Here is a 19,332-nt window from a genome sequence, read left to right as displayed (position 1 = left end):
TGTTGCACTGCTTTGCTTTATCTTGGCCAGGTCGCAGTTGTAAATGAGAACTTATTTCTCAACTGGCCTACCTGGTAAAGGTGAAATAAAAAAATAAAAAAAATAAAAAAGACCCCAGACTAAAGCCTATTTTCATTGCCATAATAAAATGTGAGGTTTCTGAGTTTGTGAGAACTCCCACTTTATTACGTCCTGAAATGTAACGTGCTAAACAATTTCCTTACTACACTATTTTGTTTTGCAATACATTTATTAATCAATGAAATGAGAAAAGAAAACGTCAATATTGGTGCTTTGACGTCAGATTTATTCCCACAATGCCTTGTAACACGCATGCGCATTTAATTCATTTACAATTTTTAGACAGCGATCTATGATCAAAGATGGCGGGCACCTCCGACCCACTGGAAGATATGCTATTTTCCGAGGTGGATGAAAAAGCTGTGAGCGATTTAGTGGGCTCTTTGGAGTCACAACTTGTTGGACAAAGCAACCCTGCAAATACTCAGTCGGAAAACAGAGGTGCTGGGACTACAGTCACTGCAAACCATCACTTAGGGAAAACGCTACCAGCCCAAGTGGGTAACGTTACTACACTAGTACAGCAGCAGCAACAACAAGAAGGACAACATAAAGCTGGGATGCACCAGGAGATGAACTCCAAAGAAATTAGCTCAGAGAAAACTGTTACATCTTCTTCGCTGAGTTCTATTCCGTCCTTTGAGGAAGCTTCCACCACTTCAGGGACTGGAGTAAACGCTACCAAGAGCGGTTTGCAATCACATGGAACATCATCTATCACAACACTACCTGCATCTGGTGGTGTAACAACTTCTCCGCTTGTCAACAGCAGTATCATCATCATCAGCAGCACCACCACCACCAGCCGAGGTTCCGCTCTGGCTTCAGGTCAGACCTCAACAGACAGTGTCGATCATCCAAGAAAACGCATAACTGCATCGTTACGGAGTGCATCGGCGGGAATACAGAGTTTGAACGGTACCGGAGGAGCGGTAACGTCAAGGAATAATCCCCCTGCCGCGGGAACTGAGGCGTTGATTAATAACGTTAGCACTGTGTCTACCAGTGCAAGTGCAGCAAACTCAAGTCGGACCGTTGACGTTACATCTTGTGTAAATACGACGAATTTCACTTTATCTAGCTCCAGCATTTCCTCAACTCAATCAGCGATTCCCCTGGACAAGGGGACTCCTACTATTGCTTTGCAAAGACTACCAAGTCACATTGTAGCGAGCATCGCGCAGAATGGAAATGGCACTACCGTCTCGGCCTTGGTTAAACAAGGCGCGATAGGACCGATCACTTCTGCAGCAGCTTCGCAAGTGAACCACAAAAAAGAGGGTTCTGAAGCGAAGTCGGACGCTCCCGTGCAGTCCAAAATAGCCATGTCCAGTCCGTTAGGTGTTGTCAATTCCGTAATAAACTCTGTTTCCTCTCCCTCTGCTGTTTTCAACCTAGCAGCGACTTCTACTGCAAGTCTTGTCATGGCAAAGCCTGCTGTCAATGTTGTTGGACAAACAACAACGGTTGGAATGGTAAGGTCTCCGTCTGTGGCCACAGCTACGCAGCCTCTGCTTCAACCGGGAGTCCAAGCAGCTCAAAGAATTGTTGCCCCCCAGCTGATTGTCAGACCCCCCCAACAACCACAGACGACCATTCAACTGCCACCTGGGTTTACCATCCCACCGGGTAAGGTGTTAGGAGGATGAATTTCTCTTCAAATCAGAGAGAGGGGAAGTCTGCTCAGATCAAAACAATGAAACTGGGCAGGTCTTTTTGAGAGCCCTGTGCTTTGTCATTACATCAATTGTGTACTTTAATGTAAAACATTACCTGGACATGTGATGTGTTCCTTCATCATTTCCCTGTTCACTTCCTCAAGATTCCCAAAGACACAGCAGCTTCTGAATGTGCTTTGGGCAAAGTAGCATTCATTTGATAAAACACCTGTCAATACAGATTTAAATCTGTACATTCTGTACAGATTAAAGGAGTAGTTTTTTTTTTACAACCAAATCTCTATTTTTGATCTAAATGTCATGTTATAGAAGGGTCCAGACACCTTTTGTGTGATTTCACATGTTTTTTAGAAACTTGCCCCAAACAGCAAATCCTCTTCTCATCCTCGTTGTGTAGTATAGAGGCCCTGAAAAAACACGAACAAAGGCTCCAAAAACAGATGCGTTCTTTTTTTGTCAGTATAGTGATGCAGGTCTTTAGTTGTTTTACATATGAAATTGTGCCATTCCGAACTTTATCCACAACATTTATATATAATTTTTTTTGTGACGAGCAATACCTCTCCTTCCATTTTACAGGTAACTGTCAAAATAAAGGAAACATTTGAGTAAATTATGGATACAAAGCATACAAAAAGCATGGGGTGCTTACACACAGGAAGTTTCAGGCCCTTGTAGAATCTATGCCAAGGCACATTGAAGCTGTTTTTGCGGCTTGTGGTGTTCCAACGTGCTATTAAAATGCTTTATGTTGGTGTTTTCTTTATTTTGGCAGTTACCTGTAGCAGCATGGAGAATGGAACACCTGGATAGGGGAAACAGCTCAAGTCACGCAAAAGGGAATATAATATTTCGTATAAAGTTCGGAATGACACAATTTATTGTGTAGAACATCTAAAGAGCTGCGTCACTATACTGAGAGCTTTGCTTTTTCTAAAAATATGTATTTGGTTGTTTCTGGAGCCTTTGTTCATGTTTTTTTGGGGGGGCCCCCCCATACTACACAACACGGATGAGGAAGTTATTTGCTGTTTGGGGTAAGTTTCTCAAACACGTGAAATCATAAAAAAGTTGTCTAGAACCTAATAACCTATCATTTACATTTAAAAACAATTGAGATTTGGTTGTTAAAAAACAACAACTTCTCCTTTACATCTGTATTGATTTTAAGTTAATTCTGTATAATGTTGAAGACATATCTGAGATTGAATAAAGTTATTACATGATTCATGACACCCATTATCAACACAACACAAAGATCACAACCAAGACTGCATGTGAGCAAAATGTTCACTGCTCAGTTGGTATGGTGACAAAAATGCCTACTGGTATACTGTATATAATATACATTATATTTCAATGGCATTGATAATATGACAGAACACAGTACACAATGGCATGCATCATTCCGGTTCTAAGAAAGTTCCACATCTGCTTGATATCACCCAATCAAATGACTTTTCTCACATCACAAGCATGTACATATTTTGCCAATGGGCAAGTTTAATGAAGTGGCAGGACATAAAAAACACACGAGACATGATCTCCTCAATTGGTATTCATCTCTCAAAGTTGTTACCATGAGCTGCATGAGGCATGGGAAAGAGCCACTCAAGTTCCATAAGGAACAATATCACTGTGTTGGCCCAGCAGACAGATAGGCCTACTCATGCATTTTGTATGTGATCATGTTTTCATGTGGCTCAAAAACTTTGACTCAGTAGAGCATATGAATTAGAATAGGGACTTAAAAAAATATATCGACACCTAACCCTGATCACAGGCATTTTGCTGATATTGTTCATTACGATAAGTAGCCTATACGAGAGAAATATGAAGTTTGAAATGAAATAAGATTGCTAATATGGGTGATTGTTAATGGGGTAATTGATGGCTATAACCATCAAACTAGTAGTAGTTTAAAGGATAATTAAATTATCGTTATTGCATTAATTCAGGCAATTTATCGCAATATGGATTTTTGTCCATATCGCCCAGCTCTAGTGGAGATTAGACTTGCCACTGTCCTATAGTAATCTCAAAGTTACACATTTAAAATAAACAAATAGCGAGATATGCATACCTCTGGTATGATACATTTTGATTTGCAGAATCATTCAAATCTCAGTTAAGTGGAGAAGAGAAGTTTCATGGAGTGCAGGGAATTCCTGGCCCAGAACACATCACTGTCTGGCAATTTATGAGTTTATGAGCATTTCTCAACCGCTAGACCATATTGCATCTCATCTCACCAATACATGCCTGAAGACAATCCACTGTGAGTGCTGCATATGTGCTCAGCGTGGCGCATGGTTAGGTCTCCCATGTGTTTGCAAGCGCTAAATTAACAGTCTGAATGAATCCATACTGTGTGCGTTTAAAAACAATGAGACAGTCATGCTCTGGTGATTTGAGGCTCACTTTTATGACTGAGATTGAGGTTGTGTCTAAAGGACTTAGTGTTCTGATTGCCTGCTTTCAGAGGATTCAATTGAGGTTACTTGTTTATTAGTTGAAGGTGGCAAGTTGGCACATTTTTCTAACTCTGGGGTTTGAATGAGTAAGCACCTGTCTATGAGGCTGTTCAGGCAGGCTCAGAACAGTGAAGGGGACAGATCACATGCAAAGTGCTGTTTAAGAGACTATTTGGTTATGTTATTCAACCCTTATTTTCTCAGGTAAGTTGACTGAGAACTCATTCTCATTTCCGGCAACAACCTGTGGAATAGTTACAGAGGAGGGGGATGATTAGGTGGCCATGATGGTATGAGGGCCAGATTGGGAATTTAGCCAGGACACTGGGGTTAACACCCCTACTATTATGATAAGAGCCATGGGATCTTTACTGACCACTGATGTGGCGTTTACGCAGGCAGCCTAATTCAGATATTTTTGTATGCTGACTAATCAGATTAGCTCTGAAAAAGATCTGATGTCAAATTAAATTGTATTTGTCACATGCTTCGTAAACAACAGGTGTAGCCTAACAGTGAAATGCTTACTGGTCTTTTCCAACAACAAAGTTGAAGATAAAAATACAAATACTGACACGAGGAATGAATACACAGTGAATATAATGTTTAAATAAAGATTAAACATAACATTGCTACTATATACAGGGAGTACCAATACCGAGTCGGTGTGCAGGGGTACGAGGTAGTTGAGGTGACTATTCAATGCCTTCAGAAACTATTCACACCCCTTGATGTATTCCACATTTTGTTGCGTTACAGCCTGAATTTAAATTGGATTTTTAAAAAAACGTCTCACCCATCTACACACAATACCCCATAATGACAACGTGAATACATGTTTTTTGAAATTTTGGCAAATGTATTGAAAATGAAATGCAGAAATATCTAATTGAAATACTTTGTAGAAGCACCTTTGGTAGAGATTACAGCTGTGAGACTTTCTGGGTGAGTCTCTAAGAGCTTTCCACACTTGGATTGTGCAACATTTGCACATTATTGTTTTAGAAATTCTTCAAGCTCTGTCAAATTGGTTGTTGATCATTGCTAGACAACCATTTTCAGGTCTTACCATAGACTTTCAAATAGATAAGTCAAAACTGTCACTCGGGAACATTCACTGTCTTCTTGGTAAGTAACTTCAGTGTAAATTTGGCATTGTGAATTAATCTTGCAGTGTCTGATGGAAAACAGACTAAACCAGGTTTTCCTCTAGGATTTTCCCTGTGCTTATCTCCTTTTTGTTTATTTTTTCATCCTGAAAAACTCCCCTGTCCTTAATGATTACAAGCAGACCCATAACATGATACATGCAGCCACCACTATGCTTGAAAATAAGGAGAGTGGTACTCAGTAATGTGTTCTATTGGATTTGCCCCAAACACAGCACTTTGTATTCAGGAAAAAAAAGTGAATTGCTTTGCCACATTTCTGGCACTAATAGTTTAGTGCCTTGTTGCAAACAGGATGCATGTTTTGTAATATTCTTATTATGTACTATATACTATATATGTACTATATATTTTCATTATTATTATCAGAGGAGGCTGTTGGGAAGAGCAAAAGGAGGATGGGCTCATCATAAAGACTGGAATGGAATTGATGGAACGATATCCAACACATCAAACAAATGGAAACCACATGTTTGACTCCGTTCCATTTATTAAATGCTAGACATTACAATGAGCCTGTCCTCTTTTAGCTCCTCCCACCAGCCTCCTCTGATGTACAGACGTCCTTCTTTTCACTCTGTCAATTAGGTTAGTATTGTGGATTAACTACAATGTTGTTGATTCATCCTCAGTTTTCTGCTATCACAGCCATTCAACTTTTACTGTTTTAAGTCTGCTTTGGCCTCATGGTGAAATCCCTGAGCAGTTTCCTTCCTCTCCATTAACTCAGTTAGGAAGGATGCCTGTATCTTTGTGACTGGGTGTATTGATGCATCATCCAAAGTGTAGTTAATAACTTCACCATGCTCAAAGGGATATTCAATGTCTGCTTTTAAAAAATCTTTACACATCTACCAATCGGTGCCCTTCTTTGCGAGGCATTGGAAAAACCTCCCAGGTCTTTGTTGTTGAATCTGTGTTTGAAATGCACTTCTCGACTGAGGGACCTTGCAGATAATTGTATGTGTTGGGTACAGAGATGAGGTAGTCATAAAAAATCATGTTAAACACTATTATTGAACACAGAGTGAGTCCATGCAACTTATTATGTGACTTCTTAAGCACATTTTTACTCCAGAATTTATTTAGGCTTACCAGTAACAAAGGGGTTGAATACTTATTGACTCAAGACATTTCAGATTTAAATGTTTTATTAATTTGTAAACATTTAGAAAAACATAATTCCACTTTGACATTATAGGGTATTGTGTGTAGGCCAGTAACAAAACATCTACATTGAATCTACTGTAATCTACTAATTCAGTAATTATGTAGTGTATGTGTGTGTCGGGGTGTAGGTAGTGTATGTATGAGTGTGTGGGTAGAGTCCAGTGTGAGTGCGTAGAGTGCAAGAGAGTTAGTGCTAAAAGGGTCAATGCAGATAGTCTGAGTATCCATTTGATTAGCTATTTAGCAGACTTATGGTTTGGGAATAGAAGCTGTTCAGGGTCCTGTTGTTTCCAGACTTGGTGCATTGGTACTGCTTGCTGTGCGGTACTATAGCAGAGAGAACAGTCAATGGCTTGGGTGGCTGGAATCTTTGAAACAATTTTGGGTCTTCCTCTGACAACGCCTGGAATAGAGGTCCTGGATGGCAGCTCGCCCCAAGTGATGTACAGGGCCTTACTCACCACCCTCTGTAGCGCCTTGCAGTTGGGTGCCTTTCAGTTGCCTTACCAAGTGGTGATGCAGCCAGACAAGATGCTCTCAATGGTGTATCTGTATAACTTTTGGAGGATCTGGACACGTTCATTCTTCAGAGCAAGGTTTCCCAAAGTCGTCGTCCCCCCGTCCCCCCCTCCTTTGTTTTGGTTTTTGCCCTAGCACTACACAGCGGATTCAAATGATCAAAGCTTGATGATGAGTTGGTTTGAATCAGCTGTGTAGTGCTAGGGCAAAAACCAAAATGTGCACCCGTGGGGCCCCAGGATCGAGTTTGGGAAACCTTGCCTTAGAGGAACTTGATGTGAAAGGATCTGATGTGATTGGTCAAAATACCAATTAGTGGAAAGCATTTCAGAATGGAGCTCCCTGTGTAAACGCAGCCAGGGAGTCAGGACATCTGTTTAACGTCCCATCCAAAATTCTGAACCCACTTCAGGGTCATGTCCCAAATCACTGCCCTGGGGCATTTTTTAGACCAGAGGAAAGAGTGCCTCCTATCAGCCCTCCAACATTATCTGGTATCCCATCCAGGGACTGACTAGGACCAACCCTGCTTAGCTTCAGAGGCAAACCAGCTGGGAGATGCAGGGTGGTATGCTGTTGTTTCAGTTATTCCTCTGCAGAGATCTACACATATTGTAAGTCACATAGGGTCTACTTGTGTCTGGACATTACTGGTATAGCATACCCATTAGCCTACCCCAAATGTTCAGTGATTAAAGTAGCTTTTGTGTATTAGTGAGAAAATGTGTAGTCTAATATAGTTACATTTTCTCTGAGTCTGAGTTAATCTAGAGGAGGCTTATGGAAATATGTTTGAGGCATTTATGTTGTGTAACAGATACACTGTGTAATAAAAGCTCTATCATTTCTAATTCCATTTGATGCTGATGTAAATGGCATGTACTGCTCTAATGGGCAGATTGAACATCAGAATTGACACTACTGTATCATAAATCCAACGTGATCTCCTTGTCACTGGTCTCCTTGTCACTTTCTAGGGTCACTATGTGACTGAAATGGGTGCATTTCATTGACAGCCAGCCCAGGTGCCTTTTAGGTCAGTATATTGACTTTGACTGAGTATATTGTGTGTGATTGCTCTGTCTGCACTCTAGGAATGGTGTTGGTGCGCACTGAGATGGGTCAGCTGGTGATGGTCCCACAGCAGGCCCTTGCCCAGGCACAGGCCCAAGCCCAGACCCAGGCCCAGAACAACATCTCCCCCCGAACTGCCACCACCACTGCAGGGGCCACCTTCAGAGCAACTACCCCACAGGTAAGAGTTACTACCCAACTGTCACTACCACAGTGTAACATGCCCTTAGTTGTTCAGTGAATCAGTTACACAGAGGGATATATTAATAAAAAAATATGGATTTAGTTAATTACATTGAAAAATACAGTTGCTGAATGTATATATCCTCTGGCTTTTGGGAAACTCATCATTTGATATGCCTTATGATGGAAAGGCCTGCATTGCATTGGATGTTGAAGTGGTAATCTATTTCATAGAAGGCTAATCTACACACTGGCCTGCTCTAGGTAGCTAGGTTTTACCATTAGGTATAGTTGTAAAGAATTTGACTGTCAAATGTATGCAGACACATTCCCTGAGGATATCAAAAGAGATGAAGTGGTTATAGCCTGCCACCTAGCTGTCTCTCTGTAGTCTCACTTTACATTACTGAAGCCTCTGAGACAATTGGAAGAGATTTATGGTTGTCGTTACACTTTACATTATGTCCTTCTGGTAACTGTAATTGCTGTAGTAACAACATTGTATTTGTATGCGTATAGTGTAAACTGTGATCTGAAACTAGTGAACAAAATATAATCTATCTGACTTACATTATGTCAGTTTAGACATGTTGCATTTGTCAGGTCTTTGCCGATTGAGCTTTTATCCAGACAGGTCTGTATTTGACACAAACATTTGTATTGTGTTTTTATGTGTAATTATATAGTATTATTTTGATAGAGCAGTAGCTCTGGATTAAGAACCTAATTTGAATGACTCTTCCGGGTCTCCTGTTTTCAAAATTTTATGTGCTGGTAAATATTTCATAGAAATGTGCTTATTATCACCTGTGGAAATGTTATTAATTGCAGTGGCGATTTTAGCATGTCAATCTTGGTGGGGCGATCTCTTTTTAATTTTTTTGCATGCCAGCAAAGCCACTACACAACACAACACTAAACAATACATTAATTGCACTATAAAGGTGACAAACGGTGCCCACAAACTGTTAGGGCCTTCATAAAGCTGTCCCAACAGCAGAGCTTTCTTTTCAGCACAATGGAGTGAATCCTTACCACTGCTACATTTGGCTATCAGCGGAGCCTTGTCTGGCAGCTAAACAGTTAGTTCAGCCTCATTTACTGCCTTTTTTAAAAACATAGCTCATATGGTTGACTTGCTTAAAAAAAATGTGGTTTCTACTGAAAATTGAGATGTACAAACTATGGCATAAGGGAATGATGAGCAGATAAGAGGCAGTCTGTCCTTTCGATTAAGACATTAAAGAGCGAGCTAAGAAGGACATAGTCAATATATCTATTTGTTCAGCACTTTTGAAATGTACAGCGACAGAATTCAGAACATAGGCCTTTCTTACAGTTTCATACACCAAGTCAGAACCATTGAATAAATAAAGGGGGCATATAAACAGACAATGAAATCTCTTACAATATTCAAGGATATTTCTCTAAAACAGGCTATAGGCTCCATGTGCACCACCAGTTATGAGGGGATGCATATTGGCTACTAACAGCTTACTACACAACATACACTTAGTAACACTGTCTTAGCTACAGTATACAGTTGAAGTCGGAAGTTTACATACACCTTAGCCAAATACATTTAAACTCAGTTTTTCCACAATTTCTGACATTTAATTCTAGTAAAAATTCCCTGTCTTAGGTCAGTTAGGATCACCACTTTATTTTAATAATGTGAAATGTCAGAATAATAGTGGAGAGAATGATTTATTTAAGCTTTTATTTATTTCATCACCTTCCCAGTGGTTCAGAAGTTTGCATACACTCAATTAGTATTTGGTAGCATTGCCTTTAAATAGTTTAACTTGGGTCAGACGTTTCGGGTAACCTTCCACAAGCTTCCCACAATAAGTTGGGTGAAATTTGGCCCATTCCTCCCGACAGAGCTGGTGTAACTGAGTCAGGTTTGTAGGCCTCCTTGCTCGAACACGCTTTTTCAGTTCTGCCCACAAATGTTCTATGGGATTGAGGTCAGAGCTTTGTGATGGCCACTCCAATACCTTGACTTTGTTGTCCTTAAGCCATTTTGCCACAACTTTGGAAGTCTGCTTGGGGTCCTTGTCCATTTGGAAGATCCATTTGCGACCAAGCTTCAACTTCCTGACTGATGTCTTGAGATGTTGCTTCAATATATCCACATCATTTTCCATCCTCATGATGCCATCATGCACCTGTCCCTCCTGCAGCAAAGCACCCCCACAACATGATGCTGCCACCCCCGTGCTTCCCGTTTGGGATGGTGTTCTTCAGCTTGCAAGCATCCCCCTTTTCCTCCAAACATAACAATGGTCATAATGGCCAAACAGTTCTATTTTTGTTTCATCAGACCAGGGGACATTTCTCCAAAAAGTATGATCTTTGTCCCCATGTGCAGTTGCAAACCGCAGCCTGGCTTTTTTATGGCAGGTTTTGGAGCAGTGGCTTCTTCCTTGCTGAGCGGCCTTTCAGGTTATGTCAATATAAGGACTTGTTTTACTGTGGATATAGATACTTTTGGATCTGTTTCCTCCAGCATCTTCACAAGGTCCTTTGCTGTTGTTCTGGGATTGATTTGCACTTTTCGCACCAAAGTACGTTCATCTCTAGGAGACAGAACACAGCCAACACTGGCTGATTTCTTTAGATTTTCCCATGATGTCAAGCAAAGAGGCACTGAGTTTGAAGGTAGGCCTTGAATACATCCACAGGTACATCTCCAATTGACTCAAATTATGTCAATTAGCCTATCAGAAGCTTATAAAGCCATGAAATCATTTTCTGGAATTTTCCAAGCTGTTTAAAGGCACAGTCAACTTAGTGTATGTGAACTTCTGACCCACTGTAATTGTGATACAGTGTATTATAAGTGAAAAAAATCTGTCTGTAAACAATTGTTGGAAAAATGTATTGTGTCATGCAAGAAGTAGATGTCTTAACCGACTTGCCAACACTATAGTTTGTTAACAAGAAATTTGTGGAGTGGTTGAAAAACGAGTTTTAATGACTCCAACCTAAGTGTATGTCGACTTCCGAGTTCAACTGTACATACAGTGCCTTGCGAAAGTATTCGGCCCCCTTGAACTTTGCGACCTTTTGCCACATTTCAGGCTTCAAACATAAAGATATAAAACTGTATTTTTTTGTGAAGAATCAACAACAAGTGGGACACAATCATGAAGTGGAACGACATTTGTTGGATATTTCAAACTTTTTTAACAAATCAACATTTTTTAAATTGGGCGTGCAAAATTATTCAGCCCCCTTAAGTTAATACTTTGTAGCGCCACCTTTTGCTGCGATTACAGCTGTAAGTCGCTTGGGGTATGTCTCTATCAGTTTTGCACATCGAGAGACTGAAATTTTTTCCCATTCCTCCTTGCAAAACAGCTCGAGCTCAGTGAGGTTGGATGGAGAGCATTTATGAACAGCAGTTTTCAGTTCTTTCCACAGATTCTCGATTGGATTCAGGTCTGGACTTTGACTTGGCCATTCTAACACCTGGATATGTTTATTTTTGAACCATTCCATTGTAGATTTTGCTTTATGTTTTGGATCATTGTCTTGTTGGAAGACAAATCTCCGTCCCAGTCTCAGGTCTTTTGCAGACTCCATCAGGTTTTCTTCCAGAATGGTCCTGTATTTGGCTCCATCCATCTTCCCATCAATTTTAACCATCTTCCCTGTCCCTGCTGAAGAAAAGCAGGCCCAAACCATGATGCTGTCACCACCATGTTTGACAGTGGGGATGGTGTGTTCAGGGTGATGAGCTGTGTTGTTTTTACGCCAAACATAACGTTTTGCATTGTTGCCAAAAAGTTCAATTTTGGTTTCATCTGACCAGAGCACCTTCTTCCACATGTTTGGTGTGTCTCCCAGGTGGCTTGTGGCAAACTTTAAACAACACTTTTTATGGATATCTTTAAGAAATGGCTTTCTTCTTGCCACTCTTCCATAAAGGCCAGATTTGTGCAATATACGACTGATTGTTGTCCTATGGACAGAGTCTCCCACCTCAGCTGTAGATCTCTGCAGTTCATCCAGAGTGATCATAGGCCTCTTGGCTGCATCTCTGATCAGTCTTCTCCTTGTATGAGCTGAAAGTTTAGAGGGACGGCCAGGTCTTGGTAGATTTGCAGTGGTCTGATACTCCTTCCATTTCAATATTATCGCTTGCACGGTGCTCCTTGGGATGTTTAAAGCTTGGGAAATCTTTTTGTATCCAAATCCGGCTTTAAACTTCTTCACAACAGTATCTCGGACCTGCCTGGTGTGTTCCTTGTTCTTCATGATGCTCTCTGCGCTTTTAACGGACCTCTGAGACTATCACAGTGCAGGTGCATTTATACGGAGACTTGATTACACACAGGTGGATTGTATTTATCATCATTAGTCATTTAGGTCAAATTGGATCATTCAGAGATCCTCACTGAACTTCTGGAGAGAGTTTGCTGCACTGAAAGTAAAGGGGGCTGAATAATTTTGCACGCCCAATTTTTCAGTTTTTGATTTGTTAAAAAAGTTTGAAATATCCAATAAATGTCGTTCCACTTCATGATTGTGTCCCACTTGTTGTTGATACTTCACAAAAAAATACAGTTTTATATCTTTATGTTTGAAGCCTGAAATGTGGCAAAAGGTCGCAAAGTTCAAGGGGGCCGAATACTTTCGCAAGGCACTGTATCTCCCTGGCATATTACATAATTTATGCAGTAACATACAATACATTTTGGACTCACCATTGTTGTGCTGTGCTCACTGAACAGGAAGGTGGCGCATTGGTCCTTCTTGTTGGCAAATTATATCATAAAACTTTGTCATCAAAGTCTGGCATTCTCTGGAATTATGGTGCTTTCAAGACAACTGGGAACTCTGAAAAAAACAAGGTTGAATCATTACGTCAGTGATCTTCAGGTCGGAGCTCTAGAAAGAGGCCCAAGTTCCCAACTTGGAATTCCTGGTTGGATGACCGTTCAAAACTTATTTTTCCCATCTGAGCTCGTTTTTTCCGTGTTCCCAGTTGTCTTGAACTCACTGATGACTGAGATTGTTTTGTTTCCAGTAAGTCATGCTGCTGGATTGACAGCATGGCCAGTGTATTCAACCTTTTGTGGCCCATGGTATTGCATGTGAATGTTTATCCTTTTAAGCTTGGAAATTAGACCCTTAAACCCAGACTTGGACCACACACCCTCTCCACCGAATAGCAGGCAGAGGAAGTAAAATAGTGATTGCTTTTAAACGCTTGTAGTTAGCCTCTGATTCCTTCCAAACCACTCATTGTTGAATATGCGATTTACTTGTTGGGTAATGTTTATGTCCAATGGGCGATAATCACCGATACGTTTTAGCTATAATTTCTCTTCATATGACAATGATTGAAAAAGATTTGCCAGTAGATTGTCAACGTAATTCATATTGATGACTGCTTGCCTAGCTTGCTAGCTAAGATTTTGAAAGTACGTATGATGTTGACATGATCAGTCCAATCAAAGCTATGGTAGATATAGTGTAACGTGATTTGAAGTCCTTTTATATGTGGCGACCATTGAGCCTCACCTGGATGGGCACTTCATCATGTAAATCTATGGCAGCACCCAAGGGGGCTTGAACTGCCTTGGTCACCCTGTAGGTTCTGAGGTGACATTGTGTCCCATGAGTGACAGAACACTGAGCCAATCACAGTGCAACTAGAGAAGATTACCAACGCCTACCCTCTGTATTTTCTGCTGGCTGCCGCTCCACCACAGAAAAAGCTGAGCAAGGCTGAAACACATGCATTTTGGAACTGCCTTACTGAAGAAAGAAAAAAGAGACCATGTTTGTATGCGGCTTTATTTTGTTATATATTTTTTTGCATTGTTTGCAAACTGATATGTGACACGTATTAATGACAAAATAACATGCCAAACAGGCAACTAATTATTTATTTAAAAAATGTGTCATCGCTGATTCATTGTGAAGCTTATTGTATTGAATGATATTGTATTGTCATATTTTTTTACGACTCTTGTTGGACAACTTGTCAGTAGACGTGTCTGCTGAACTTGACTGTGCTTAACAAAAGTTTATTTTGTATACTCTGTTGTCGAAGTGTCAACTTTCAACAGAAAGGGTTTGTGGAATGGCAATTTGACCGCCAATATGAGATATCCTGTCTGGTACCTGCAGGCAATAACATATAAATTCCACCAGGGGGAAGCATTTCCTTGACATGAACAATTCAGCTGAACAAAAGAGCATTGCAATACCTTTGATTACCATTGTGTGTCATTATACCTGTATTTAGCCTCTATTTCTGTGTGATTGCAAGTCAATGGATTGTTACTCATTTGAAAAATAATATCATTATAAAATAGATATATGAGAATTACAAGGTAAAATGGTAATTGCATTGTAGTAACCTAAGTACGTGTTTGTTACTGGAGGACAACTCAAGACACTATGGTACCAGTATGCTCAGACTTGGCATATAATTACTTTCACATGAGCCGTAGAAATTAAGACAGTTATCTTTGAGTTGCTGAACTTGTTATCCTTCTTCCTACCTGCTCATCCTGAGATAAACACTGTAACAAGGTATTGCGGAGTTGGTTGTTATAGTGATTTAGGCTCAGAGTGAATCGAAAGTTCAAAACTGTCACTGATAGCAGATTAGTGAGCTGCCAGCATTGACATAAACATCAACACATGAAAAGAAGAGGAGCTGGAATATGAAAGGGAATGGTGTTTATTCCTGTGCTCCTCTCCTCTCTGTCAGGCTGTCTGTCTCTCCTGTGACCGTGAGGGAAAACGGAAGGCATTTCGAGCCGAGCTCCTTCCTTCGACAAGTGTTAAATCATTCATCATCCAACTGCCTGATTGATTTAAAAAGCTAACAACGCTTTAGCTGGTGAATGAGAATGTGTTAGGAAGGCATGGCTGGCGGGGTGATGCCCCCGGCTCTTCCACCCTTGTGAGCCCCGTTCTCTTCCCCCCTAACTGCACATTCTTTGAGCCCTCAAAACTTTCTGCTAAGGAGAGACTCGGAGGGAGGGGCCCTCTTCATCTAACCCCTTTCCCCTCTTCATTCTCCCCTTTCCTGTCTCCCATCTCCCCTCTCTCGGTTGGCCCTGTGTGTGTGTGTGTGTGTGTGTGTGTGTGTGTGTGTGTGTGTGTGTGTGTGTGTGTGTGTCCGTACGTGCGTCATTTAGTGAACCACTGCTGTCATTAGCTGGCCAACTTTCTCGGAGAGAAATAGGTCTCTTCATACACATTATCTGAAGCAGCCGCTCTGAGTCGACACCAAGCATGTCAATCATCACACTGACAGCACTTCCACCTGAGAGCTGACCTTAATGTCTCCCTGTTGTTCACTTTGTATATGTATATATAAGTGAGAGCTGAGGGCCAGGGACAGAGGGCCTCATCCCCTCCGACCCCTCCTGGTGTCAAGCCTGGTCCAGGCTGGCAGAGTGGGCTGTATGCCGGTACCGCCATGGGGCACCAGCATGGTACTATGTTACTTAGTAACCAACCCCAGCCCTCCTATCAGCATGGTACTGTGTTACTTAGTGCCCAACCACTGCCCTCCTACCAGCATGGTACTCTGTTACTTAGTGCCCAGCACCAGACCTCCTACCAGCATGGTACTGTGTTACTTAGTGCCCAACCACTGCCCTCCTACCAGCCTGGTACTGTGTTACTTAGTGCTCAGCCTTCCTGCCAGCATGGTACTGTGTTACTTAGTGCCCATCCACAGCCCTCCTACCAGCATGGTACTGTGTTACTTAGTGCCCAGCCCTCCTACCAGCATGGTACTGTGTTACTTAGTGCCCAGCCCCAGCCCTCCTACCAGCATGGTACTGTGTTACTTAGTGCCCAGCCCCAGCCCTCCTACCAGCATGGTACTGTGTTACTTAGTGCCCAGCCACAGCCCTCCTACCAGCATGGTACTGTGTTACTTAGTGCCCAGCAACAGCCCTCCTACCAGCATTTTACTGTTTTACTTAGTGCCCAGCCACAGCCCTCCTACCAGCATGGTACTGTGTTACTTAGTGCCCAGCCACAGCCCTCCTACCAGCATGGTACTGTGTTACTTAGTGCCCAGCTACAGCCCTCCCACCAGCATGGTACTGTGTAACTTAGTGACCAGCCCCAGCCCTCCTACCAGCATGGTACTGTGTTACTTAGTGCCCAGCCAAAGCCCTCCTACCAGCATGGTACTGTGTTACTTAGTGCCCAGCCACAGCCCTCCCACCAGCATGGTACTGTGTTACTTAGTGCCCAGCCCCAGCCCTCCTACCAGCATGGTACTGTGTTACTTAGTGCCCAGCCACAGCCCACCTACCAGCATGGTACTGTGTAACTTAGTGACCAGCCCCAGCCCTCCTACCAGCATGGTACTGTGTTACTTTGTGCCCAGCCCCAGCCCTCCTACAAGCATGGTACTGTGTTACTTAGTGCCCAGCCACAGCCCTCCTATCAGCATGGTACTGTGTTAATTAGTGCACAGCCCTCCTACCAGCATGGTACTGTGTTACTTAGTGCCCAGCCCACCTTCCAGCATGGTACTGTGTTACTTAGTGCCCAGCTACAGCCCTCCTACCAGCATGGTACTGTGTTACTTAGTGCCCAAACCCAGCCCTCCTACCAGCATGGTACTGTGTTACTTAGTGCCCAAACCCAGCCCTCCTACCAGCATGGGACTGTGTTACTTCGTGCCCAGCCCACCTTCCAGCATGGTACTGTGTAACTTAGTGCCCAGCCCCAGCCCTCCTACCAGCATGGTACTGTGTTACTTAGTGCCCAGCCAAAGCCCTCCTACCAGCATGGTACTGTGTTACTTAGTGCCCAGCCACAGCCCACCTACCAGCATGGTACCGTGTTACTTAGTGCCCAGCCACAGCCCTCCTACCAGCATGGTACTGTGTTACTTAGTGCCCAGCCACAGCCCTCCTACCAGCATGGTACTGTGTTACTTAGTGCCCAAACCCAGCCCTCCTACCAGCATGGTACCGTGTTACTTAGTGCCCAGCCACAGCCCTCCTACCAGCATGGTACTGTGTTACTTAGTGCCCAGCCCTCCTACCAGCATGGTACTGTGTTACTTAGTGCCCAGCCCCAGCCCTCCTACCAGCATGGTACTGTGTTACTTAGTGCCCAGCCCCAGCCCTCCTACCAGCATGGTCCTGTGTTACTTAGTGCCCAGCTACAGCCCTCCCACCAGCATGGTACTGTGTAACTTAGTGCCCAGCCCCAGCCCTCCTACCAGCATGGTACTGTGTTACTTAGTGCCCAGCCAAAGCCCTCCTACCAGCATGGTACTGTGTTACTTAGTGCCCAGCCACAGCCCTCCTACCAGCATGGTACTGTGTTACTTAGTGCCCAGCCACAGCCCTCCTACCAGCATGGTACTGTGTTACTTAGTGCCCAAACCCAGCCCTCCTACCAGCATGGTACTGTGTTACTTTGTGCCCAGCCCCAGCCCTCCTACAAGCATGGTACTGTGTTAATTAGTGCCCAGCCACAGCCCTCCTACCAGCATGGTACTGTGTTAATTATTGCACAGCCCTTCTACCAGCATGGTACTGTGTTACTTAGTGCCCAGCCCTCCTACCAGCATGGTACTGTGTTACTTTGTGCCCAGCCCCAGCCCTCCTACAAGCATGGTACTGTGTTACTTAGTGCCCAGCCACAGCCCTCCTACCAGCATGGTACTGTGTTACTTAGTGCCCAAACCCAGCCCTCCTACCAGCATGGTACTGTGTTACTTAGTGCCCAAACCCAGCCCTCATACCAGCATGGTACTGTGTTACTTAGTGCCCAAACCCAGCCCTCCTACCAGCATGGTACTGTGTTACTTAGTGCCCAGCCCACCTTCCAGCATGGTACTGTGTTACTTAGTGCCCAGCTACAGCCCTCCCACCAGCATGGTACTGTGTTACTTAGTGCCCAGCCACAGCCCTCCTACCAGCATGGTACTGTGTTACTTAGTGCCCAGCCCCAGCCCTCCTACCAGCATGGTACTGTGTTACTTAGTGCCCAAACCCAGCCCTCCTACCAGCATGGTACTGTGTTACTTTGTGCCCAGCCCCAGCCCTACCACCAGCATGGTACTGTGTTACTTAGTGCCCAGCCACAGCCCTCCTACCAGCATGGTACTGTGTTACTTAGTGCCCAAACCCAGCCCTCCTACCAGCATGGTACTGTGTTACTTAGTGCTCTGCCCCAGCCCTCCTACCAGCATGGTACTGTGTTACTTAGTGCCCAGCCACAGCCCTCCTATCAGCATGGTACTGTGTTAATTAGTGCCCAGCCCTCCTACCAGCATGGTACTGTGTTACTTAGTGCCCAGCCACAGCCCTCCTACCAGCATGGTACTGTGTTACTTAGTGCCCAAACCCACTCCTCCTACCAGCATGGTACTGTGTTACTTAGTGCCCAGCCACAGCCCTCCTACAAGCATGGTACTGTGTTACTTAGTGCCCAGCCACAGCCCTCCTATCAGCATGGTACTGTGTTACTTAGTGCCCAGCCCTCCTACAAGCATGGTACTGTGTTACTTAGTGCCCAGCCCCATCCCTCCTACCAGCATGGTACTGTGTTACTCAGTGCCCAGCCACAGCCCTCCTACCATTATGGTACTATGTTGCTTAGTGCCCAGCCCTCCTACCAGCATGGTACTGTGTTACTTAGTGCACAGCCCTCCTACCAGCATGGCACTGTGTTACTTAGTGCACAGCCCTCCTACCAGCATGGTACTGTGTTAGTTAGTTCCCAGCCACAGCCCTCCTACCAGCATGGTACTGTGTTACTTAGTGCACAGCCCTCCTACCATTATGGTACTGTGTTACTTAGTGCCCAAACCCAGCCTTCCTACCAGCATGGTACTGTGTTACTTAGTGCCCAAACCCAGCCCTCCTACCAGCATGGTACTGTGTTACTTAGTGCCCAGCCACAGCCCTCCCACCAGCATGGTACTGTGTTACTTAGTGCTCAGCCCCAGCCCTCCTACCAGCATGGTAC

At 43.4% G+C, this 19,332-nt stretch overlaps 1 protein-coding gene across 2 annotated transcripts in view; it reads left to right on the top strand.

Moving 5' to 3' along the window:
- The first annotated feature begins 348 nt into the window (after positions 1-348).
- Positions 349-19,332, top strand: part of LOC110506721 (transcription initiation factor TFIID subunit 4) — a 148,066-nt gene continuing 129,082 nt past the window's right edge. For both annotated transcript variants that reach the window (XM_036963830.2, XM_036963829.2), the window contains exons 1-2: positions 349-1,710; positions 8,187-8,347. In XM_036963830.2, the coding sequence (XP_036819725.2) occupies positions 384-1,710; positions 8,187-8,347 (1,488 nt within the window). In that variant the 5' untranslated portion in view covers positions 349-383. The remainder of the gene's footprint in view (positions 1,711-8,186; positions 8,348-19,332) is intronic.

Source organism: Oncorhynchus mykiss, chromosome 26, assembly GCF_057628025.1.
Source record: "Oncorhynchus mykiss isolate SJ-2025 chromosome 26, ASM5762802v1, whole genome shotgun sequence".
In the NCBI taxonomy this organism is placed as follows: Eukaryota; Metazoa; Chordata; class Actinopteri; order Salmoniformes; family Salmonidae; genus Oncorhynchus; species Oncorhynchus mykiss.
The sequence above is the reverse complement of the archived record's forward strand: the minus strand, read 5'-3'. Positions and strand labels throughout refer to the sequence as shown.